At 40.6% G+C, this 25,607-nt stretch overlaps 4 protein-coding genes and 1 pseudogene across 11 annotated transcripts in view; 2 read left to right on the top strand and 3 right to left on the bottom strand.

Moving 5' to 3' along the window:
* RAB27A (RAB27A, member RAS oncogene family) overlaps window positions 1-7,378 on the bottom strand; it is a 67,651-nt gene extending 60,273 nt beyond the window's left edge. For 3 of the 4 annotated variants that reach the window (XM_033108693.1, XM_033108691.1, XM_033108692.1), the window contains exon 1: window positions 6,981-7,374. The gene's annotated coding sequence lies outside the window, so the exon portion shown is untranslated. Of the gene's footprint in view, window positions 1-6,980 lie in introns of all 4 variants that reach the window. The other variant, XM_033108694.1, reaches the window with a different exon arrangement.
* A 2,846-nt stretch (window positions 7,379-10,224) lies between these two features.
* Window positions 10,225-11,627, bottom strand: LOC117023408 (serine/arginine-rich splicing factor 3-like). Its single transcript, XM_033108090.1, is given in 1 exon segment — window positions 10,225-11,627. A coding segment is annotated over 1 exon segment (543 nt). The 5' UTR covers window positions 11,505-11,627; the 3' UTR covers window positions 10,225-10,961.
* A 158-nt stretch (window positions 11,628-11,785) lies between these two features.
* On the top strand, window positions 11,786-15,059 carry LOC117023409 (60S ribosomal protein L35a-like; annotated as a pseudogene).
* Window positions 15,060-15,272: 213 nt separating this feature from the next.
* Window positions 15,273-25,607, bottom strand: part of PIGBOS1 (PIGB opposite strand 1) — a 33,481-nt gene continuing 23,146 nt past the window's right edge. Inside the window, exons 1-2 of one of the 4 annotated variants that reach the window (XM_033108095.1) lie at window positions 19,339-19,458; window positions 15,274-16,150 (exon numbers count right to left, since the gene is read on the bottom strand). In XM_033108095.1, the coding sequence (XP_032963986.1) occupies window positions 15,913-16,077 (165 nt within the window). In that variant the 5' untranslated portion in view covers window positions 16,078-16,150; window positions 19,339-19,458 and the 3' untranslated portion in view covers window positions 15,274-15,912. Of the gene's footprint in view, window positions 16,151-17,764; window positions 17,827-19,126; window positions 19,264-19,338; window positions 19,459-25,607 lie in introns of those variants that run through there. The other 3 variants (XM_033108094.1, XM_033108092.1, XM_033108093.1) reach the window with 3 other exon arrangements.
* PIGB (phosphatidylinositol glycan anchor biosynthesis class B) overlaps window positions 19,509-25,607 on the top strand; it is a 28,488-nt gene continuing 22,389 nt past the window's right edge. The window contains exons 1-5 of one of the 2 annotated variants that reach the window (XM_033108088.1): window positions 19,509-19,676; window positions 20,062-20,105; window positions 21,511-21,646; window positions 22,063-22,180; window positions 23,988-24,092. In XM_033108088.1, the coding sequence (XP_032963979.1) occupies window positions 19,537-19,676; window positions 20,062-20,105; window positions 21,511-21,646; window positions 22,063-22,180; window positions 23,988-24,092 (543 nt within the window). In that variant the 5' untranslated portion in view covers window positions 19,509-19,536. The remainder of the gene's footprint in view (window positions 19,677-20,061; window positions 20,106-21,510; window positions 21,647-22,062; window positions 22,181-23,987; window positions 24,093-25,607) is intronic. The other variant, XM_033108089.1, reaches the window with a different exon arrangement.

Below are 25,607 nucleotides of genomic sequence, written 5' to 3'. Positions count from 1 at the left end.
CTCAATGGAGGAGGTTTTGTCATTGATTTTTAATCTCCCAGAGAGGCTCTAGTTAAGCAGGAAATGGGGTGTTAATGAAGAAACTGTCCCGTTTTTTAGGAAACTCTGGCGTCTCTGGCACAAGGGTTTGGTGGCCAGTGGGGGCAATGGGAAGTAGATTCCTGGGCAGCTGGGAGCTCATGCTGAGGCCGTGAGAGCGCAGTGAGGAATGAAGGTAGCGTACTTCCACACTCTGTGTGGTCTTTCCGGCAGGCTTCCGCCTCTGCTGACTCATAGGGCCGACAGGCACTGCAGCTCCGCTCTCACTTCCTATGACAGGCTGTCCCCACAGGGGCCACTCCTCTCAAATGGCTAACCTGGCCCCTCTACGAGGACCTCACTCGGAGTGATTCCTAGGGCAGTGGTTCTCAGTCCTGGGCCCTACACTACATTTAATGACTTAGAATTGGGGTGAGGGAGAGGTTAATAGACAACAGTGGTGAAGTTAGGCTTAGTAAACTTTACATGATGGAGAGAATGTGTAACTCGGGAAACTGCAGGCCAGAGAGATTCAATGATTTGTCTAATGCAGGATTTCTCAGCCTCGGCACCACTGATATTTTGTCCCACACATTGTAGGATGTTTAGCAGCATTCCTGGCATCTGCCCACTAAATGCCAGTAGTAATTCCCCAGTTGTGACACCCCAAAACATCTGCAGACATTGCCAAATGTCCCCCCAGGTAGGAGGGGGTCAAAATCAGCCTCAACTGAGAACTGCTGGTGTAATATCACAGTTAATTATTGGCAATATTAGAGGCTAAAAAGCAGCCTACTAATTCCCAGCTATGTCGGTTCCCCCACAGTCAAGAAGGAGCTTCAGAACACGGGGCTGAGTCACTCCTGAAGAAATAGCAAAACCCACCTGACAGCCCTCGGTGCCTAAGCAGAGTGGGGGATGGACAGTTGGCCTTGGCCTTGATGACAGAAGCCCTGCCAGGAACAGCCAGCAGCTTGTTTGGACACATTTGGTCCAGTATCTGACTGGAATGACAATCCCTTATCTTTTCCAAGGGCTGATAAACCTTTTTTATTCACTTTTGGGGTCACTCCCTTGCAGTAGTGAGCTGCATTATGAAAAGTAATCACACATAGCAAGACACAAAGAAATCCTGACTGTAAACACAGATTATATTAAAAAATTCTCAGGTACCTCAAATGAACATTTAAGTCATAACCTATTTGTATATGTCTCATTCCTCCCACAGTAGGGGCAGTACAGCAAGAATAAAAATACCTCAGCATCATCTTAAGTTAGTGGATGGAGACCCGGTCTTTGGTTTTAATGATACAAATACACAGAAGATATGTAACTAGCCACACTCAGATAAGATGTGATCAGCTGCCCAGATGGTGGGATCAGGGCAGGATAGATAAAGCAGTTAATCAGAACAAACAGATTTTTTTATTCTCTTGGCAACCAATTTTATTATTATGCTTTGACCTGGCAGCTGGTAAGACTTTATATGAATTAATCAACAAAGCTATGAAAAAACAAGATCAGTGGCTCTGAAATATGGTCTTCTAGTGGCAGTCAGGGGATGCATGTTCATTTTCAAGGCTGCTTTCTTAAATAGGTACAAATGATTTTAAAATAATAATAAAATAACCCAGTGTTTTATAAGGACACATCTCTAAAGGGCAAGTCACATATAACTATCTGCCTACGCTGGTTCTTGCACATATCTTCCATATTTGTTCTACCAAAATACAAAGGGGCGTTTCATAGCAATAAGCCACACAAAACAAGCAGGCTTTCAATAAAACAGTACTTGGCTATTGCAGAATTACTCTCAGTAAGTCCACCTAAATCAAAGCATCTTACAATAAAAACTCAAAAGGGACAAAAGTATTAATAAGACCTTAAAAGGAATAAAAACTTATCAAACGATCGGCTTGTTAGCATCCTCACAGGGAATACAATCAAATGGTGGCTTTCGACAGTTAGTGGCCCTCAGGAAAAAAGTCAAGGGTGTCTCATGAGAATGGCTTTGCCTGCCACATATTGGATCTGGGGACTAGAAGGACAGCATGGTGATGAAGGGATTGTGGGAAGTTAGCAACAAAAGTAATTAAGGGTTAACACAAAAACAAGCAATTTAGACACGGTCTCTTAAGGGAAGACATGTAGCAGACAAACCACTAGACCTAGGGTTGCAGTTCTGGCTCTGCCACTAACTGTGTGATCTTACAAAGTGACTTAATGTCTCTGGATGTGAATTTCCTTAACTACAAAAATCTAGAGCAGAATTAAATCTTCCCCAGCTTCCTTCTAGTTCTAATATTCCTTGAGTTTACAAGTCCTCTCCTTCCTTAAAATGGACAAATATGCAGTCACCAAAATGAGTCATTGCTCAGTCATTCTTCAAACATTATCACGATCAATGCATTTCCTATGCATAAACATGGGTTTACCAGAATAAGGTTACCAGATTAAATACAAGACACAGTTAAATTTGCATTTCATAAAAAACAACAAGTAGTTTTTTAGTATAAGTATGGAACATTACATTTTATAGTAAAAAAATTATTGTCTATCCAAAATGCAAATTGGTTTTTTTTCTCTAAATCTTATACCCTACCTCTGATCCCACATTAAAAGTTGAATTGTAAAAGTAAGAAGTCTGATTCCATACACATGGGTGGTTCTAAGAGTGGCTGAGGCACCAAATGGGAGACCTTCCCAAGAGTAGCATACATAAAGGAAAAAAAAAAAAAAAAACAGGAAAGGAGGAATAACTTTCAACATTCCTCTTGAGCAAGTGAGGCATGAAGTGTGGGGTGTCCCTTGCACTGTCTGAGCAGATGGGAGGCGGAAGTAAGCTGGATGCTCCCTGCTCCACACATCTCACCCTGTGGACGTAAAGTTAATCACAAGCCCTTTATCTCTTCCTCCAACTCAGTGCTCTTGTCTGCTCTCAAGGTAATCAGCTTAAGGGAAACCAGATCATAAACTCCAGCTTCCTCACCAAGAGGCAGCGGAATAAATACGATGCACGCAAAAACTGCACAACGCATAAAAAGTGAAGGCAGCAAGAAAGAAAAAAATTGCTTTCTTCAGAAGGCAGTTCTGTTTTAACAATGGCAAGACAATCTTGCTTCTCAGGGGCTCACACTTTTTTAAAAATTTCAGCTTTATGGAGGTATAATTGACAATATAAAATTGTCAGATATTTAAAGTATGCACCACGGTGATTTGACATACATATACATTGTGAAAGGATTCTCTCCATCTAGGTAATTAGGGGTTCGCACTTCAAACATGAAAGCCCTGTTTTGTTTTTCAGGAAGTATCAAACTTATCATAATTTATTAGAAAAATTATATATATATATATATATCTTATATAGTATATATAAAAATAATTTTTTTTCATATTTTGCAGTGAAGACATAAATAGGAAACATTCCAAGATAAGCAAGATAAGTTTAAGTAACAATGGAAGGCAAAATTTAATTTTTAAAATAACATGGAAGATTAATCACCATACACTAGAAGCCAATTAATTCAATTCTGTCTGGGAAAGGGCAGCAGGAAGCTCCACTCAACCGTAGCCAATATTGCTCTATCAGCAGTAGCAGGATACGGTGGACTAAAACAGGTACTTGCAGCTGTTGGCTAAGAAAAATTAAACGTATAGAGCAGAAGTTTCCAAAGATGAAAATAAATCCACGTTTATTCATTAACTTATTGGTACACTCAGCAAGAGTTCATTGAACACTTCTTTTGTCTAAGCTACCTTGCAGTATAAGACTCAAACATCAGCTGAAGTCCTGCTTTGTCTCCAGGATATTACGATCTAGTCGTGGAAATAAGGACAAACACATAAATAGCTGACAGCCTAAAGTAGTCGTGTAATTAAATGTCAAAATGAGTCTCCAGGTTGGCAATTTCAGTTAGATGGCAGAGAAAAATGAATTTACTACAGTATAAAGTATTCATCAAGAAGGAAATTTAAAATGAAAAAAAAATGAATTTCCATTTTCTTGAATTTCAAAGGAATTTCACTCTCTCCCTAGATCCATCTAAGAAGCTAAATCACTGGAGACAGGTGCTAAATGGCCCCAACCAAGCTATCCAGGCTACAGAGAAGAGGGTTTCCCACTGCCGCTGTGGCAAGGCCAGAGCCCTCACCTTTCTACTTATTTGATCTTTCCCTTTCCAAGGAGGGTAAGGGCATTATCTTAGAGAAAATAAGAGGATAGAAAAATAGAGACTTAGATGTTAATATAATTGTAGACATTGCTTATCTTAAAGTGGGAAGGAACAGTGAGAAATAGCAAAGTGATCTCCATTTCTCAGTCTCTCGTTCCCTTTTCAATCATTCATCACATTTTTTTGAGTACTTCCTATGAGCCAGAAACCATTCTAAATGTATGCAGACCATAGTGAACAAGAAAAATTCCTGACCTTTATGGAGCTTGTATTCTACCAATGGGAAAGAAATACTGTGTGTGTGTGTGTGTGTGTGTGTGTGTGAGAGAGAGAGAGAGAGAGAGAGAGAGAAAGAGAGAGAGAGAGAGGACAGTTAGTATTAAAGATACCCTAAAGAAAAATAAGGCAAGGTAAGGGAGCAGAAAATGATGGAGGGGTGAGAGATGCTACTTTAGATGGGATGGTTCAAGAAGGCCTCTCTACAGAAATGGATTTGACCTGAATGAAACGAGTAAGAAAGCCATGCAGACATCTGTAGGAAGCACATTCCAGGCAGAGGAAACAGCAAGTGCAAAGGTCCTGAGTTGTGGCTGTCTGAAGCACAGTAGGTAAAGGAGAGCGTAATAGAAAATGAAGTTACATACCATGTAATGGGTTTGTAGCCCATGATGAGACTTTGTTTTTCTCCTGAGATAAAAAGCCATCGGAGAGTTTTGAGCAGAGTAATTAATGACTCTGGCTGCGGTGGTGAGAACAGACTGTAGAATGGTAAGGACGGAAGCAGAGTGGCCTTGTAGGGGGCCTTTGCAGTAATCCAGGTGACAGAAATGATAGGAACTTGGTAGTAGCAGTGGAACTGGTGAGAAACGGTTATTATAGTAGATATACTCTCAAAGTAGAACCAGTGAGATTTGCTGAGGGACTAGATGTGGGAACAAGAGAAAGAAGAGAAGCAGGGGTGACTCCAGGGTGTTTAGCCTGGAAGAATGGCGTTGCCATTATAACCGATAATGGGAAGACTAAGAAAAATGTAGGTTTAGGAGGAAAAAAATCAAGAGTCTGATTCCTAGAAATTGTTTCCCACTCTAGAACACTTACACATGTTCTAAAACCAAGGCAACAGAAATTGAGAAGAAACTGAGAAATTGAGAATCCTAAATTTCATATGGAAATTCAAGGGATCCAGAATAGCCAGAACAATCTTGAAAAAGAAGAACAAAGTAGGAGGACTCACACTTCTTGATTTTAAAACGTAATGCTACAGTAATTAAGATAGTATGGTGCTAACATAAGGATAGACATAGATCAATGGAGTAGAATTGAAAGTCCAGAAGTATACCCTTGCACTTACATTCAAATGATTCTCAACACAAGTGCCAAGATCATGCAAAGGAAAATAGACTTTTCGACAAGTAGTGCTGGGAGAACTGGATATCCACATGCAAAAAAATGAAGTTGGACCCCCCTACCTCATACCATATACAAAAATTAACTTAAAATGAATTAAAGATTGAAATGTAAAAGCTAAAACTATAAAACTCTTAGAAGAAAACATAGATATAAATCTTTATGACTTTGAATTTGGCAATGCTTTCTTAGATTTGACACCAGAAGCACAAGCAACAAAAGAAAAAATAAATAATTATACATCACTAAAATTAAATATCAAAGCAGGCCATGGAAATTAAGGAAGGGAAGGAAGGAAGGGAGGAAGGAAGAAAAGAAGGAAGGAAGGAAATGAAAAGCAACATAAAATACAGAAAAAAATGGTCCTCAGTCAAGTTCTTTCAGCATTATATCAACCTTCCTTCATTTCCAACTCTCTGCAGAAAACCCTGTTTTCCAGACTGTGTTTTCCCCCAAAGCAAATTTTAAAAAAGGGGGGGGGTGGAAGGGGAGGTGGATAGGAACAGTGAAGGACCAACAAGTTAAATCAGTGATAATTACAGAAAACTTATACGGCCCTGCCAACATCTGAATGATGAGCCAACCATAAAGTGAGAATCCATTCAGTAGGAAAAAACAGCTGTTAGCCCACAGTGGGAAGGAGGAGAACCCTGTGGCAGAAGATTCGGAGGCCGTGTGGCCAGAAGGAACCACGGGCTGGGAAGGCAAGAGTCAAGGGCTCACAGATTCCCTTCACTTCTGCCTGACCTTGCTTAATTGGTGATCTATTGAGACACAGAGACAAGCCTTTGGCAATAGCTGCGGAAACCTGTCATCACATCAGCAGTACCACCAGTGCCAGAGGGCCTGGCTGCCAGGTAAGGCTTTCGGTCTGACCGTCAGAAGAAAGGGGAACCCTCTCGCTTCCAGCCAGTTTGCAATCCAGACCCTGACCATCAAAGGTGTAAAGACATTCAAGAATTCAACTGAAAACGACAAGAGGGAGGAAAGAACTACAGGGCAGCGCTGGAGGCATGGGACCTTCCTCCTCTCCTGCTAGTGAAGTTTCCTCCCCCACTGACGGGGACTCTCGCCTGGATGCCACGCAGAGGTGACCTCAGACCCCGTCCCCACCTGGGACTACACCTCATCAGCACCTCGCCCAAGCTGAACCCCATCCCCGGACATTGTCGTTGTCGGGTCTGTGCTGTGCGATGGCCACTCGGGGCCTGAGAGAAGCAACGCAACTTTTCTGGCCGGCTCAGCCTCCCAGAGGTGGGCAGAGGAGCCGCAGCCCCGAGTTCAGCCCCAGGGCCGGATTTGCGGCTCGCAAGCTACCCTGCTCAGCCCTCCCGCCTGAAGCGTAACCTGGAGGGCGCAGCCCGCAGCCGCCCGCCTCACCTGGCTGGGCCCGCTGTCCCCGCCGTCCCCACGCCGTTCTGCCTCTGCGCGCGCCGCTGCCACCCGCTACTGGCCTTTTTTGGGTCCTTGGCGGGTATTTTCCGTCTGGCCCCACATCACTTCCCGTAAAGGAGAGCGAGGTGGGGGCGGGACCTCCTCTCCACCCTCCACCTCCCGCTTCCTCCTGTCACCTCCAGGAGCACCCCCGCCCGAGTCGGTGCGGGCACCTCCTTGCGCGCGGATCCCGGTACCGCAGCACCTGCTGACGGGTCCTCGGAGCCCCGGAAAGGTCCCGCTCGCCTACTTTGGCCCAAGCCAGGTCTCCACTGCACTTTCCTGGAAGACGCAAAACCTTAGGGGGTTGTTTTCGTTTTGAGACACGGGGATGACATTTACAAACTACTTCAGGCTCGACGTACGGTTTGGTGACTTTCGCCAAATCTCCTTCTCCAAAAGCTATTTTCTAAAGGTGTTTTCCAGGGTATGATCGGTGTCTCCACCTTGTAGCCAGAGGTGCTGAGTAGCTGCAAAGTTGTTCCGGGGGTTCCTGAGGCCCGGGGGGCGGGGGTCGGGGGGTGTTCCTCGGGGGCCCGGCTCAGCCCCGCGTGTCCCGCTCTGCGGTTGTCCATCCCGCCCCGACTTCTCCTCACTCAGGTCGGCCTGGACTTGGCCTTCCTGGGACGAGGGAAAGTTCTGACATTCTTGGAAATGGCAGGGGAGAAATAAATAATTTCTGGAAAGAAATGACTAACGGGGTCTCTGGTCGTACAGTCTTATTAGGATTAAAAAATCACGCAAAATTAAATTTCTAAGAGAGCAATTGATTTTTAAAACAAAAGCAAAGTACAGTAAGGCGACATCTGCGAGCCTTTGCTGCCACCCAGTGGCTTCCTTGTCTCAGCACCCGCGGGTTTGTGTGTGGGTCGGCTTGTGAAGCAGGTTCGGGCCACCAGGTTCCCACTCAGAGGCAGCGAAATTTCTCCTCCAATGGTGTGGAGTCTGAACAGTGGTCTTGGACCTGCCTCTGGGGGATGTCAGGCAAAGCACTTCTGAACCAAATAAGTTCACTTCTAAACAGAGCAAAATGATTGGTATCTCTAGACCAGCTTCTCTTATCATCTGGTCCATCTCACTGAAATGCCTCTACTTGCACCCCAAATTCCAGCTCTCCCAGGCCGACCTGCCCACCCCATCATCCTTCCAGTCTGTAACCACTCACAGTTGGCATTACAGTACAATTAGCTTCTCAGATATGTGTCTAATTTATAGAACAACAATATGAAATTGCCAAATATTGAATATACATTCAATCTAATATTTCCATGCAAATACACAACAGTGATCTCAGAGTTAGGGATAACAGATTTCACCATAGGGTGATGATTTTGAGGGATGTTCCCCAGGTGAGTGAAGGACCCCCAGATTGTTGATGATGGAGGTTAAAACAGGAGAAGTAGCCCTGTGTTCATGTATAGAGAAACAGTCGTAAGATATACCAACTGCTAATGACTGATGCCACCATACTGGGAGAGGGCCCACAGCCCTCCCCACCGCTGCATGCCGTCAGGGCTGTCACCAGGAGTTTGCTGGGCAGGAGATCAGAAAACAGACAGTGGTGCTGTGGCCCATTCAATGAGTCAAGCACTGTTAGGTACTGCAGATGTGACAATGGACAAAGTAAACTGGTTTCTGATCTCAGGGAGTTTGAAAGAGAACAAATAAGCAGTTAACTTCAGGGCAATGAGATAAAATCCCCGATAAGGGAAGTTAAAGGGTGTCAATGGAACACACAGAGCAATGGTACCAAATCAAGACTTCCCAGAGAAAATGATGTACGAAGCAAGAAGGATAAAGAAGGTGGGAACGTGAGAGAGAAGGGAATCTAGTAAAAAAAGAGCAGAGGAAGGGCCTGGAGGCAAAAGAGATATTGGAGCAACTGAAAGAAGTTCAGCAAAGCTGAAAAACTGAGAAGGAAGCAATCAGAAAAATAAAGAAAACTGGAGAAGTAAGCAGAGGCTGGATTATGAAGAACCTAGAATGATTATAATGAAAATAGCTAACATTTATTGACCATTTACTATGAATCACACTATATGCTGAGAATTTTACATGTATTACCTCATCTACTTCTCACAATTGCCTTATGAAATAAGTACTATTCTTATCCCCATATTACAGATGAGAGAACTGAGCCTTAAAGTGATTAAGCAACCTGACCAAGATCACAGCTAATAATTACCACAGCAAGGACTAGAACTTAGAACCCATTTTCTTAATGGCTATAAAGCTAAGAATGGATTTGAGAGGTCAACTCAAATATCCAGAATAGGTAAATCCATAGAGACAGAAAGTAAACTCATTGCTAGGCACTGGGGAACATGGAGTCGCTGCTTACTGCACATAAGAGTTTTCTTTTGGGTGATAAAAATGTCAATGGAACTCGATAAAGGTAATAGTTTCACGACATTGTGAATGTAATAAATGCCACGGAATTGTACAATTTAAAATGGTTAAGTGTTTTTTTTTGTTTGTTTGTTTTTTAAGGAGGCCGCAGCTCACAGTGGCCCATACAGGGATTGAACCAGCAACCTTGGTGTTATTAGCACCACGCTGTAACCAACTGAGCTAACAAGCCACCAATGGTTAATTCTTTTGTTATGTGAATTTTGTTTCTATTTTTTAAAAATAACTAATACTCCTTGATTCATAGGTTGGTCTAGGAGAGAGAAAAGGATGAGCTGGAAAGTAAGTGTGTTCAAAGAATGACATGTATTTGTTGAAAGGACATAGGAACCATCCTAGGGGAGGACGGTTCCTCAGCTAAAGACTTGCTTATTTTAATTAGGACTGAAGATATTCTTCTTAAGCTACATTGTTAACAAAACTATTTTTCAAAAATGCCCACTGTGGTGGACATTGTGAATGTCAAAGTATATTATTCCTCGTTGTAAGCTTTTTTAAGAAGTCTTGTTTTATACTTGTTAAACTGAACACGATTTTCAGATAATATTTAAACATTACTTTTTGTATCTGAAATAAATATTTAAAAAAAGAAAAAAGAACACAGTAGCCAGCTGGGGCTGCCACTAGCCAAATCTGGGACAATTTAAACATCAAAATAAATTGTGATAGTCAGGGCTGACTTCATGGTCATGCAATCTGTATGTTACACAGGGCCCTGCAATCAGAATTTTAATGCTCTGCAGCTACAGTTATGAAAGTCTTAATTTTACTTTTTTTTTTGTAACCAAAACTTTAATCCCAAGGATTCTCACAAAACATATTACAAATGACAGCATGAAAAAAAATTTTGCACAGTAACTCAAAGTTCAGCTCTACAATGTACCCTTAAACTGGCATGACACTGGTATCTTGGATAGTCTCAAATTTCCAAATGAAGAATGTTACAAAGAGCTATGTATTCATATACTGCAATCACAGAAGAAACTTATGACCTAAAGGCAAGGTAAACTAACTTTCTTGAAACTTCTTTGATTCTACACCAACTGGACAACCTCTGCCCAGTGTGAAGACTAGTTGGACTTTTTTTTTAACCTCTAAATCTAGTTGTAATGACGCAGCTTTAATTTTTACCTGGCTTGTGCTCACAGCAGCTTTTGAAGACTGTATGTTCAACTGCAGCTGCATATTATATCCCAGCTCTGGAAGATCTTAGGTTCAATTTTTGCCAGTTTCCGTAATATTAAACATCACACTTTAGATGGGCAGGAGAGGTTTATTATCTATCAGTCTCTGCAAGACTAAAAAGTTAAAAGCAAATTCGATTTTGCTTAAGGGAACATTGTAAAGTAACAATTCTTGATATTACATGCCTCATATGATTCATTTCAAACCATAGAGAATTACATTTTTATGTGTCACTGTTCCAAGATAAACAAATGTGAACAGCTAAAACATCTTAAAAATGCACCAAGCTTATGAAGTCTCAAACAAAACTTGAATTTTCTGTACATACTCCTGTCAAATGAAGTCATTTCCTGTACACCACTCCTCTTGCAAACTGGTCTTCTGTTTCCTCTCATTTGACCTAGATCGGCTAGGAGACCTAGAGAAGGATCGGGACGGCTTGTGATTTCTCTCCCGAGACAGTGATCTCTCTCTTCTCCTATCTCTAGAAAGGGACCTGCTCCGACTGCGGGAGAAGCTTCTCCGTCTTGGAGATCTGCGGCGAGGTGGAGGACTCCTTCTCCGATAATCATCTCGAGGGCGACGACCCCACGAGGGAGGTGGACCACGATTTCGACTTCTCTTTTCACCATTCGACAGTTCCACTCTTACTCGGCAGCCACATAATGGTCTCCCATCTAGCTCTCGGACAGCATCGGCTGCATCTCGGGGATCTTCAAATTCAACAAAAGCAAAGCCGGGAGGGTTTCTAGCAACCCACACACTTCAGAGTGGTCCATAATAGCCAAAAGCTCGTTCCAATTCAGTCTTGTTACCGTTGTTTCCAAGATTACCTACATAAACTTTACAATCCAATGGACAGGAATCACGATGCATTTCGAAATCTTGGGTTAGAAATACGGAGGCTCAAATCCACACACCCACGGACGGCTCTTCCGTTCCCCTCCGCCCAGCTTCACAAGCACTCTCACAGATCCGGCGTCCACGAAATGGCCTTAATTTTACTTTTAAATTTGTGTTTTGTAAGTGAAATCTGATGGCACAGTGGAGCTCGCTGGGGGTTTGGAGCCCCTGCTCACACCTGACTGACTCCCGCCGTTGCCCACTCCTCACCCCTGGTCCCTTGGGCCTTGCAGTCACTGCCTTGCTCCAAAGCACTGACCAGGTCACCGTGGCTGCGGGAGGCCCACATTCCACCATCACCTTCCACCCAGGCAGGAGCCTGGGCAGGAGGGCTCAGGGCTGGGCCTATGTCCCACGGCACCACGGGTGGGCAGGAAGACAGGTCTGCCCTAGTCTGGCATGCTCCATGTGCTACTCATCAGGGACCTCCTTCCACCACCACCCAGGAATCAAGAATGTACTGGATGGAGGTTGCACTCTCTCGGGGGTGCCCATTTGCCATGGGTTGGAGCGGTGGGCCCATGATGAGACTAACTTCCTTGCCCCCACACAGGGTCCTGCATTTTGATTTTGCCCTGGGCCCCACAAATCATGTGGTCATCCCTGGTGATAGTAATAGATTGTAACATTTGGAATAAAATAGGAATTTGTAACTCATACTGACAAATAATTTCTGCAATAGGAACCTGAATCTATCTAATCATGAGAAAGCATTATACAAACCCAAATTAAGGAGCATTTTTATAAAACAATAGACCAGTATTCTTAAAAAATGTCAACGTTGTTTTTTCCACCATCTTGGGGCCATATGGAGCTTAGTGGAACTCTTGCTGGTGAACTTTGGGGGCCTGCTGGGAACAGGACTTCTAAAATGACAAATGTGTCTGGAAGGCTGTGGTCCAAAGCCATTTTTGCTGGTTATAAGCGGGTCTCCGGAACCAGAGAGAGCACACATCTCTTCTTAAAACTGAAGGTGTTTATGCTCGAGATGAAACTGAATTCTATCTAGGCAAGAGATGTGCTTATGTGTACAAGGCAAAGAACAACACCGTGACTCCTGGTGGCAAACCAAACAAAACCAGAGTAATCTGGGGAAAGGGAACTTGCGCTCATGGAAACAGTGGCATGGTTCATGCCAAATTCCAAAGCAACCTTCCTGATAAGCCCATAGGACACAGCATCCGTGTAATGCTGTACCCCTCCAGGATTTAAACTTACTGAAAAGTAAATAAAGTGGATTTGTTCTCATTAAAAAAAAAAAAAAGTCAAGGTCATGAAAGGCAATGACTGAGGAACTGCTCCAGCATAAATGAAACCAGAGACATGACAACTAAATTCAAGTATGATCTTGGATTAGTTTTCAGACCAGAAAAGAAACTGTCTTTTGCTCTAAAGCATATTTAATGGGACTTGTTAGAATTTGGATAAAATCTAAGATTAGATAATAATATCAATCTTAACTTTCTGATCTTGATCATCATAATGTAATTATGAAAGAATATCCTTGTTTTGGGGACTTTCACACTGAACTATTTAGGGGTAAAGGGCATCATGTGGGCAACTTATTCTCAATGGGTTTAGAAAAATAATGCGTGTGTCTGTGTATATACAGACCATGGAAAGAGGAAAGAGATTAAAGCAAATGTGGTAAAATGTTAACATTTGTAGAATCTGGATAGCAGGTACATGAAAAAAATTTAAATTATTTTTGCACTTTTTCTCTGTTCAAAATTAATTCAAGATAATATTTTTAACAAACATTTAAAAGTTTCTTCAAAAAATGCCACAGGATCAAATCTAGTGGCCCACTTGAAAATCTATCATTGTCTTAGCTTTCCCTCTCTTTTACTCCCCGTCCTGCCTTCCTGATCTTGGGGCTGGAATGGATTTGTAACTGGAGAAATTTGTAATTTGAGACGGGAGAAACCACCCCCTGACCATTACCTGGAAAGCCCTGATAATATTCCTTTAACTGAGGCACTGGTGAGGATAAATGCACCGGTGAGGCCACAGACACCTTCGAAAAGCTCTATGGTGGTTGTCCTTTATAGGCTGAAATTGACAGAAGATGCTACTGCAACAGGGCTCCTAGAATTAATTAGAAATAAAAGAATTCCTGAATGGCCAAGGACAAGTGGCAGGATAGAACTATTATAATGGGAAGCAAAAGTGGAGTATAACCAGGGTGTCTGGACCCATAGGGATCTGTGGTGATGGCTAATAGATTCATGGTACCATTTTAAAGTGTGCAACTCAGTGGTTTTTAATATATTCAAAAAGTTTATGATCACCCCTATCTAGTTCTAGAACATTTTCATCACCCTAAAGAGACCCTATATCCATTAGCAGTCACTCCCTACCCCGTCTTCACCCGTCCCTGGCAGTCACTAATCTACTTTGTGCCTAAGATTTTGCCTGTTCTGGACGTCACACAAATGCAATTATACAGTATGTGTCCTTTTATGCCCAGCTTCTTTTATGTTGTCAAAGTTTGTTCATGTTGTAATATGTATTTCATTTCTCGTTATGGCTAATACTCCATTGTGTGGCTATACCACAATTTATCCATTCATCAACTGATAAGACATTTGAGTTGTTTCCATTTTTTGGCTATGATAATGATGCTATAAACATTACTGTGCAAATTTTTGTGTAGACGTCTTTACTTTTCTTGGGTGTATTAGAATTGCTAGGTCATATGGTAATACAATGTTTACTTTTTTAGGAACAGCCAAACTGTTCCATAGCAGGTGCACTGTTTTACATTCCCACCAGTAGTCAACATTTATTTTGTCTTTTGATTATCGTCATCCTAGTGTACGTGAAGTGCTATCTCACTGTGGCTTTGATTTGAATGGTTGCAGAATCTTTACCGGGGAAAAAAATCAATTTATCCTTTGGCACCTGGTGTGTAACTACTAAACTGACCAATGCATCCTTAAAAGAAGGATCAAAAGCAATTCAATGTAACCTGATGTTAGATAGAGGGATTATTATTCCTTGGATATAACAGAATTATGTATTCTCGTCCATTGTCATGAGGCTTGACTGTGCATCCTGTGGGAAGAGTCTGTTCCTGCCCTTGATTTTCGGCTTCACGTGCTTTTAAAAAAACAGAATGTAAGAAGACATGACCTCTACCACAATTGAGAAAAAGTTTATAATTTCATGTCTCCTGTTTCTCTCAGTCCTATACTGTCATATCTTAGATAGGGGCTGCTCCTTGAGCCTGGGTCCCACAATGAGGAGACACATAGAACAGACCAGTCTACCTGTAGCCAAGGAAAACTAAGACTATCACATAGTTGACACTCAGTACATTAATTAAAATTTTTATATATTTTTTTAAGTGCACTGAAAAAAAACAGCCTCAAAAGCTCACTAAACTGTTAAATGTATTGATTAAACCAATGTATACATAATTTTCACTTTGTTCATTTTGGTATTGTTTCAGTTTTTTAAGGAACATGCACGACTTTCATAATTTTCTCTTTTTAATTACTCATGCTGTCCATTCAACATAGACAGCTTAGTTTGTTAAAAATGAATTTATATATATAATTATTTTAATATAATTATTTTCAAGAAAAAAATCAATAAAATGAGTTTATTTTTTAAAAAGTACTTTGTATATATGTTATTACATTTGTATTTCTCACTGAAAATACAAGTTTAAGACTGTTAGGTTAAAAAGCAGTATTAGTTCTTAGCAATTGCAAAAAACCTTTTAACTATAGGAATAATAGCTTCATAACAAATTAACTCCTCCCTAATCATTATTAATGCAAATTTGCTTAGTGGGTTAAACAGATCTGCGTCACATTTGCCACCATATATAACTCTATATGCCTTCTCTAAAACCTCATTTGATCTGAGCCTCCCCAGGTCTCAATTTCCTCCATTGTGCCTGGGATTAGAAAGGGCTGGGGTGGAAAGACTGCTGAAGTATATTAAACTAGACAGACTAACTATAGGCTAATTGAAGAACATTCTGCCTGAGGTGGTTAACTTGGTTCTCTTCACTTACAAACACTACTGTAAACACCATTCCCAACTATTTTATAAATGCAGTCTAGATTGTCACCCCATGATACTGTATATGCTGCATTCCCAGAAAAATAAACCTTGACCAGGAAACAAAATATTCCTTAAGACATTCATTTTTGCTTAAAAGGAAATTACTAATCTGTCCTGGTGAAAAGACATAAAATGACAAATAAAAGTACAGTAAACATTACGACTGACAATGCTAGTTTTAAAAATCATCATTTATGATTTATTTATGTTTAAAATATATCTGAGAAGTTTTTAGTAGACTATTTATAGTCAATGTATAATTTCAATGGAACTTTAAGCAATTATAGTTCAACTCTGTGTAGTATTAACTTTTCTTCTCTTCTGATTCCTGTGCCAATTTCAACTTTTCTTTTAATTCCTTCTGATCTCTGGAATACTGTTCAAATATCGGTTGATAAATATATATTCCTCCAGCAATTCCAAGGACGCTAGCTAAAAGAAGTTGTGGAAAAGTCAATCTCCTAAACATGTTTTCAACGAATGCCGCACGGTGCAAAGGTGGTTTTGAAAAATTACACTCCACTCAGGAAATCTCTTCAGGTCTGTGTACAAAGAAAATAGAAAGCAAAGCAATAAGTTAGCATATGGTCCTTTTTAAAGATTTCCTGTCACTACTTCGCTCCAGCGTGAACCATGCTTTTGTCATAATAAGTAAATATTACTTATTGATTTAACTAAAATAGGAATATATACAGAGGGCGCCAAAAAAATGTATACACATTTTAAGAAAAGGAAAAACTATTAAAATTGTAATAATATATTCCGATAACAAAAGATGAATACAAGTCACATTTGACTTCTGCAATTACAAGAGGTGCTTAAAGTGGTTACTATCAGCGTCCAGACACTTTTGAATACGGCGAACTACTGCTTGAGCAACGTTGACCAAAGTGCGTCCACTTGCGTACATTTTTTTGGCACCCCCGCTATATTTAAGCAGTATGGGAAATTAAGGTTAGGGGTTGGTGTAAGACAAAGCTAAATCCTATCACAGAGTGTTCTCAATGGTTTTAAATGGATAATTTAAAAAATGGCAAAAGTAGGGCAGGGGGAGGTATACTCTTTATGCCTTTAAAGGTAACTACTAAAATAAACAGTCCCCCCAAAAAGTTGAAAGTGATTGCCAATCCGATCTGGAAGTAGGAGAAAGAGAAATGTTACTTTTCATTATTAGCCCTTCTTTACTATTTTATATATTTTGGCAATATGATCAAACACAATAATTTTTTTAAAGAGGCTATAAGATTTTATGAGTTCCCTTCGATGCTTTAGTAGGTACAAGTAGATTTTATATTTAAATCATTTGCCATCTATTTTTGACAAAAGTGTAACAGATTTGGCTGGTTTTACTTCTAACAATAGAGGAATTAAGACTCTAGTACTTCTGGAAAGTTATACTCCTTGTCAACATCTTACTTTCTGGAGAAACTAGGTAGATGTTTATGAATGCGGAAAGCAGAGCAAAGGATTTACATGTTTTCATTATTATACCTTATTATACCAATATTTCATAGCCTCCTGGACCAACCCTGAAGGTAACAAAAATCATTAGTGGTAGAACTAATACTAGAAACTAGCTTGCCCTTAATATTGCTGAAATGTAGTTTAAACTAATTTGGGAAAGAAAACCCTGTTTTCTCCTGGATTCTGCAGTTAACTACATAAATGACAACTTCATTCAGCATGCTTTGGATCAAGTCCTCTCGGTGTTAAAAAGAAAAAAAGAAAAAAAAAGAGCCATTTGCAAGTCAGCTCCTTGGGAAATCGTCAATTAAACCACACTGAAATGGGAAGGAGGTTATCCTTGTGCCACTAGCTGGCTAAGTGACCCTCACCAAGTCATTTAACCTTTTTTGAACCTCATTTTACACATCTGTAAAACAGGCTAAATCATCCCTACCCTGTCTACCTCCTTCAACAAGTAGTTATTGTGACACTCAAACAGTGAAATGTTACACAAACATCTTTATAATTATCACTACAGGCAGACCTCAGAGATATCGCAGGTTCAGTTCCAGTCCACCACAATAAAGATTGCAATAACGCAACTCACACAATTTTTTTTGGTTTCCCAGTGCATAGAAAAGTTATGTTTACAGTACACTGTAGTCTACTAAGTGTGCAATAGTATTATTTCTTTAGAAATATGTACATACCTTAGTTAAAAAATACTTTATTGCTAAAAAATGCTAACCATCATCTGAGCCTTCGGTGAGTCGTAATTTTTTTGCTGGTGGAGGTTCTTGCTTGGATGTTGATGGCTGCTGACTGACTACGGTGGTGGTTGCTGAAGCCTGGGGTGGCTGCAGCAATTTCTTGAAATGAGACAACAACGAGGTCTGCCGCATGGGTTGGCTCTTCCTTTCACGAACGATTTCTCTGTAGCACGCGATGCTGTTTGATAGCATTCTGCCCACAGTAGAACTTCTTTCAAAGTTTGAATCAATCCTCTCAAACCCTGCTGCTGCTTTATCAACTAAGTTTATGTAATATTCTAAATCCTTTGTTGTCATTTCAACAATTTTCACAGCATCTTCAGCCGGAGTAGGTTCCATCTCAAGAAACCACTTTCTTTGCTCATCCATAAGCAGCAGCTCCTCATCTGTTAAAACACTTGCTGCTTCACCTTGCGCTTTTACATTACGGAGCCGGCTTCTTTCCTTAAACCTCATGAACCATCCTCTGCTAGCTTCAAACTTTTCTTCTGCAGCTTCCTCCCCTCTCTCAGCCTTCATAGAATTGAAGAGAGTTAGGGCCTTGCTCTGGATTAGGCTTTGGCTTAAGGGAATGTTGTGGCTGGTCTGATCTTCTATCCAGACCACTAAAACTTTCTCCATATCAGCAATAAGGCTGTTTCGCTTTCTTATCATACGTGTATTCAGTGGAGTAGCACTTTCAATTTCCTTCAAGAACTTTTCCTTTGCATTCACAACTTGGCTAACTGTTTGGCGCAGGAGGCCTAGTTTTCGGCCTATGGCAGCTTTCGATAAGCCTTCCTCACTAAGCTTAATCATTTCTAGCTTTTGATTTAAAGTGAGAGATGTGCGACTCTTCCTTTCACTTGAACACTTAGATGCCATCGTAGGGTTATTAAATAGCCCAATTTCAATATTGTTGTGTCAGGGAATAGGGAGGCCCAAGGAGAGAGACAGAGAGATGAGGAAGGGCCAGTCAGTGGAGCAGTCAGAACACACACATTGATCAATTAAATTCGCCGGGTCATAAGGGCTCAGTTTGTGCTGCTCCAAAACAATTATAATAGTAACATTGAAGATCACTGACCACAGATCACAATGACAAATAGAACAATAATGAAAAAGTTCCAAATATTACGAGAGTTACCAAAACGGGACACAGAGACACGAAATGAGCAAACGCTGTTGCAAAAAAATGGCGCCGACAGATCTGCTCCACGCAGGGTTGCCAGAAACCTTCAACTTGTAAAAAAACGCAATATCTGCGAAGCGCAATAAAGCAAAGCGCAATGAAATGAGGTATGCCCCTACTATTATCATTACCATTCAGACTCCCGCAACAGTTCAGCTCTCACTCCAAGTTACTGACACCGCCTCCACCTGTCCCCGAAAAGGTGAGCGCCGGTTCCCTCCAGCAGTTTCCGGACCCCCGCGCAGAGCCCCAGAACCAAAGGCGGCAGCAATCCCAAGTGAAGGAAAAGCCTTAGGAAAAGTGCAGGCAAGCCGGTCGCAAAGTTTAGTGGCGCGGACCAAACCTGAAGCACTCCACAGAGAGACCACCACCGCAGGGATTTGGCGAAACACTCGCCCTTTCCCGGCTCCCTCCGCGCCTGCCCCTGACGGCTGCTCGCAGAGGCCAAACTTAGCGAGCCCAAGAGCAGCGCGCGCTACTTTACAGCCTCGGTCTGCGGAGGAAGGGGGTGGCCCGGGCTGCTCCGCGGCCGTCCGAGCAGATGCAGCATGGAGCGAGAGCCGGGCGACGGCAGCCTCTTTTTCCGCGGTCTCCAGGACCGCTCCCACGACAAGATGAAGCTGCGAAAGAGAAAGTCGGCCTTGTACCGCAGCCCGGAGAAAAGCAGCGGGCGTCGCGGAGGTGAGTGAGGGGGTGGGGAACCCCCAGGGGAGGGGACCCCCTAAGGGAGGGGCGGTGGCGGGAAGTCGCGGACTCTAGCGAGGGCTCCATCTGCTGGGTGGGGTTGCCAAGAAGGCGCGGCGCGCTGGAGACTGAATTCTCAAGCGATCCCTGCCGCTTGCAAAGCACTGTATTCTGCATTATTTCATGCCGCCCTCCCGGCAGCCTTGTGGAGTAGGAATGATATGGCCATTTCCGTTTTAGAGCGGGAGGGAGCACCCCGGCCAGGAGTTACCCAAGATTTAGCAGCTAGGGAGGGGCTGATTCCTAGATTGGGACCAGATCTGACTCCTCCGTTTCTTTTGCCCCCACTGCCTTCACTTTGGTCCCGATGTGATGCTGACAGGGGAAGAATCACACCAGCAAGTGGGACTTTAACCTGTGGCGGAGGTAGGGGAGGTGGTGATGGTGATATTTGATATAAAGGTGGACTCCTCATTCATTCAGTAAATACTGACTGTAAGCCTTTTATGTGCCAAGAACGGTGTAGGCGGTATGAAAATAATGCCTAGTTACCCCTCTGGAAACCTGAGACCAAGAAAGGGGAAAACCTTTTTGCTAAATCAAAAGTGAGAGTGGGAGGATGGGGACTGGGAGGGTAGGGGAGGAAAGGCAGCTGGCTTGGAGCTCTCGCTTTCTTCACCTAACCCATCCCTTGTTAGAAGTTCGATCCCGGCAGGGTAAAGGATAGTAACAGTAAATTACCGTAGTTTCAACTGACGTACAGTTGAACTTTTAGGTATTCAAGATCAGTTCAAAAGCCAATTCTGACTAGTGTGTCTAATGCCCGAGTCCACAGACTAAACGGACCAAGGTTTTCTGACAGCATATAGAGTCCATTTGGGAGGTTTCTTTTGTGTTTCTGGAAGATGAAAGTTCAGATGGGGCATGTCGGTTGTGTTGAATGTACCAATTGTCTGAGAGACATTTAAAATGTGTTTCATAAGGAAGGAGAGTGGCAGGAACCCAGGATGATCAGTGCGGATCAGAAGCAGATTGCAAACTCAAATACTCAGGAAGCCAGACAGGCAAGGCTTAAATGAGTTAAAGCACCCTATATTTCAGTACCAGTTAGATGTTGCCAATTGAGCTCTGTGTTACCAGATCTTAGTTTTGAAATGCTACAGTACAGATTTTAATGTAAAACTTGATTTTGTAAATATTGGTAATTAAATTCAGATTTAAAAAAATACTCTGTATTCAGCCTACAGACTGTCTGTCCATCTGTGGTTAAGAGCATGGCTTTGGAGTCAACAGACAGCCATGATTTTGAATTCTGTTTAGTCATTTACAACCTTTTGGACTTTGGACAAAGCAACTTCACTTCTGAACCTTTTCCTCGTGTAAAATGGGCTGATATCTACCATATAGCATTAAAAATCAATGAATGTTATTTAAAAATGTACAGAGTGCCATTTTATATGCCACTGTTTGACAAAGAGTGCTTCCTAAGTTAGTAATTTGTTAGCTGGATTCTTTCATTAGATATATAGATATATAGGATAACTTAATCCACCTAAGACCTTAGTTAACCCTATCTCTTTTTCGACATTTATCTTAAGATTCTCTTTAAACAATAAGTTGCAAGAAAGACTACTTAAATGAAAGGAGTGGTAATCACCCAGTGGTGAGGTTCTCTTAACCCAGGTCTACTTTGAGAGTAGTGTGGAGGGGCCAGAGCTCACTATTGTGCCTTAACAGAGCCTGAGCAAGGGTCAACCAGAGCAGCAGATTCTAGTTCTACAAGCAGAACTTCTATGACTTTTGTGCCACAATTACCTGTTTTGTTTTTCAGATCTTCTTGGTGAAAACATTTATCTGGTCTTATTTACCGTAGCATTACGAACATGTAATTGCTTTTTAGTCCAGACCAGTTTTGTTCCAGATGAGTACTGGCAGTCTCTTGAAGTTGCACATCATATGGTTTTCAAATATCCTTTGTAATTTATTTTCCAGACTAGGAATGTGTATTCATCTTAGGAATTGTGTCAGTTTCTATTACACATTTTCAATATTCCATATTTTCTCCAAATTATTTTAACCTATCAAAGTCTGCCATTATTTTTTGCTAATATTCCTTCTTCATCTTTCTTTGATGTTAATGTACTTGACTTAACCTGTAGCACATATTCCCACAATGCTCAAGACTGTGGAGCATATAGATGATGTAAAAAACACGTTCCTACCTTGAAGAAGTTAAGAGTTTAATTGGCCAATTGCATTTTTCATTTAAATATCCAGTATAAAATGCTGTGTTTTTAAGCTGCTTTGTCAAAAAATCGTTTTATCAATGGAAATCAAAGTAGGTTTTGTTTTAATGCTATTTAACAGTCCTTAATATTATTAATTATGGTTATTTGACCTGGGAATGGACAGAAAGATTGAGGGGTTACACTTACCCCTTAATCTTTGCAAGCATTTACAAGATTCTGCATCTTTTGGGGAAAGATAGTGTTCAGTTGCTGGTAAGTTTAAATAAATCAAAAGTTTTTAAAAATAGGTTTTTTAAAAGCTTAATGTATATTAACTAAACAATATTGTAGGTTTTGTGAAGTTTGTTTTTAAAAAGCAAAACTCTGACCACATCTGGGAAGTCCAACTTTCCAAAGACGTACTGTGATGGGTAACTCTTCAATATGTGCTAAAACACAAGACCAAGCATGAAAGTGTCCTGCTGGGAGCAACCTTGTTAAGATTTTCAGAATGACTGTATTACATACTAATTACTTGGACTTTAGGAATAAACATCCTTCATTAGGAATCATTTGAGAGCAACGTTATCTCTTGTTTTTTTAACTTGTGAGCAGAAGACCATGTTATATGAGCTTATGAAGACTACATATAAACTCACTCAGGATTTAGTGTTGAAATTAAAACTTAGAAAAAATTAATTTGACAAAAATTTAATGATATGCACAATCATTTCTGCTATGTTGTAATTAGGCATCAGTAGTAAGTAGGGTTGTAATTCCTGGATCATGAATTTCTGGGGTCATTTGCCAGGAGAGGGTACAAAGGAAGAACTAACGGTGCCAAAGTTTCTCTAACCTCACTGTCGAGATACTTTAAGCTATCACCAACTTGTACTCAGAACTTTGGGCCGTCCTCATTTTCTGTTAGGGAAGTGCCCCAGAATTCCAAAGGCAGTCCAAATCCAGAGGGTTTTTTTTAAGCCAGAGAGACACTTAAGTTCTGGGGTTTAAACATGTATTTACAGATTATTGACAAAGAAAAGGAACATAAAGCTAAAGTGTTAGAAGCCACTGACAACTGAAACTTAAGCAGCCCTAATTATAATGTAAATAGTTTGACCCAACAACACACAAAAATTTACATGTTTTTAGAAAGACATCTTTTGAACAAAACAACATTAAATTGTGCTGTACCAGCAAGTGTTATTTTGTTAATGATAACTATGACACATTTTTTAAACTCAAAGATGCTAATGTATAGCATTAGAATTACTAACTGTAAGTTATATTTACTCTTTACTTTTTTAAAGGTTTACTCTTAAATGTACTCTTTAATGTCATCTGAATACCATGCTTTGAGAAATGGGGAATACTTGTGCTTTAAAAAAAAAGTAACTTATATTATTATCTATATCGAAGGCTGGGAAAGCAATGTAACTGAGCAGTTAGGAACACAGGCTCTAGAGTCAAGCAGACCCAGATTTGAATCCTGTCTTTACACTAACTAGCTGTGCAGCCTTGGGAAAATTACTTAACGTTTCTGTACCTCAGTTTCCTCATTTATAAAACAGTATCTATTTCATAGGAATGTGTGGAGGACTAAATGAGCTGATATATATATAAAGTATGTATTTAGTATGATACCAAGCACACAATACTGTAAGTTTTAATTTTGAATTACCTACTGTTATGCTAATGAAAATAACTAAATAGAACTAAAAATAACTAAATAGTGCTTCTAAAATAGAACCTTTACACAATGAAATGGTTTGCTGGCTATTAAAATTAGTAGTGTTATAAGTGTGTGTGTGTGTGTGTGTGTGTGTGTGTGTGTATACATATATATATATGATAATACGGTAATGGTAAAACTACCTTGGGTAGTTCCATGAAAAATTAATGTAATTTTTGTAGAAATACAGGTGTTTTGCAGAAGACTAGAATAATATATTATATCTATTTTTGTACTAAGAATGGCTTTCAATTGATAGTTGGATCAGCTTGTTGATTTCTTATGGTATAATTCAGTTTGAATCAACAAATGTTTTAACGTCTTTTTTTTTTTTTTTAACTAATGAAGATTTGGATTCCTAGACTTGCCCAAGCATTTCTGTCTGCTATAGCTGACTTGAGGCTTTACTCATTAATGAAGCAACTAGAAAATCAGCAAGTGGCAAGATGGGTGGTAAGTCCTAAACACTTTAGAAACTGTATTCCAGTTACTTAATTCCTATGAGCATGTAGCGCATGGAATATTAATTCCCAAAACAGTTTCAGGAGATAATTCATGTAACTTTATAGAAGTATTCTATAATTAAGAACAGTAAAATGCAAGTGGTGTGCACCATCTCTCTCCTGATTGAGCCCTGGGCATAGAAGCCACAGATGTCAAGTCCTGCGAGGGGCTTGACACTAGGAGACAGCCTTTGGAAGCACCTTCACTCCTCAGAACTGTCAGAGACCTTGCCTAACTTTCCATAAAATTCAGTAGGAATAGTTCTAAATCATTGCCTATCTCACAAATCACCTTAGCTGTTCACAACCGTGTTCACTATTTCTCCAGCTTCGTGAGACTCAGCCTGAGAAATACCTTTTCACTGAAGCACTCTTTCACCTCTGGCTAGAATATTTGAAATAGCTGGACTCTGTAAGGGAGAGAATGTGGTGTAGAAGACTGTCTTTTATCATTTGGCTTATTTCACAGTGGGGAGAAAGATTCCTGATCACCCATCAAATCTTGAGTGGTTTCCCATTTAAACCATATCCTGAAGAGTGACTGGATGCTGTAGTACTGTTGTTACTTCACTTTGACTCTTTCCTAAATTAAGAAAGCTTATTTGAGCCAGCTTAGAAATCCTACTACCTTTTTTATATTGTTTCTATTGGAAATATGTTCCAAATTCCAAGTAACCAATTTACCAACACATTTATGGAATGTAATTCACTGTAATTAATAAATATTAACAATTTACTAAAAATTTACAGGACATACAAAACATTCAAAAAAGAATTATCACCTATTCTCTTAAAGCTCTTCCAAAAAATCCAGAAGGAGGGAAGGCTCCCAAACACTTTTTACGAGGCCACTATCACACTGACCCTAAAATCAGACAAAGACACTACAAAAAAAGAAAACTACAGGTCGATATCTCTAATGAACATAGATGCAAAAATCCTCAACAAAATATTAGCGAACAGAATTTAGCAATACATTAAAAAGATCACACACGATCAAGTGGGATTCATTCCTGGTATGCAAGGGTGGTTCAACATCCGCAAATCAATTAATGTGATACACCACATTAACAAAATGAAACATAAAACTCATATGATCATATCAATAGATGCAGAAAAAGCATTTGACAAAATCCAGCAGCCATTTATGATAAAAACTTTAGAAAGGGGGAATAGAGGGACCATATCTCAACATAATAAAGGCCATATATGATAAACCCACAGCTAACATCATACTCAATGGGGTAAAGCTAAAACCATTTCCCTTAAGATCAGGAACAAGGCAAGGTTGCCCACTTTCTCCACTTCTATTCAACATAGTGCTGGAAGTTCTAGCTACAGCTATCAGACAAGAAAAAGAAATAAAAGGCATCCAAATTGGTAAAGAGGAAGTAAAATAGTCATTATATGCAGATAACATGATACTATATAGAGAGAACCCTAAAGACTCCACCAAAAAACAATT

Source organism: Rhinolophus ferrumequinum, chromosome 6 (genome assembly GCF_004115265.2).
Source record: "Rhinolophus ferrumequinum isolate MPI-CBG mRhiFer1 chromosome 6, mRhiFer1_v1.p, whole genome shotgun sequence".
Lineage (NCBI taxonomy): Eukaryota > Metazoa > Chordata > Mammalia > Chiroptera > Rhinolophidae > Rhinolophus > Rhinolophus ferrumequinum.
The sequence above is the reverse complement of the archived record's forward strand: the minus strand, read 5'-3'. Positions and strand labels throughout refer to the sequence as shown.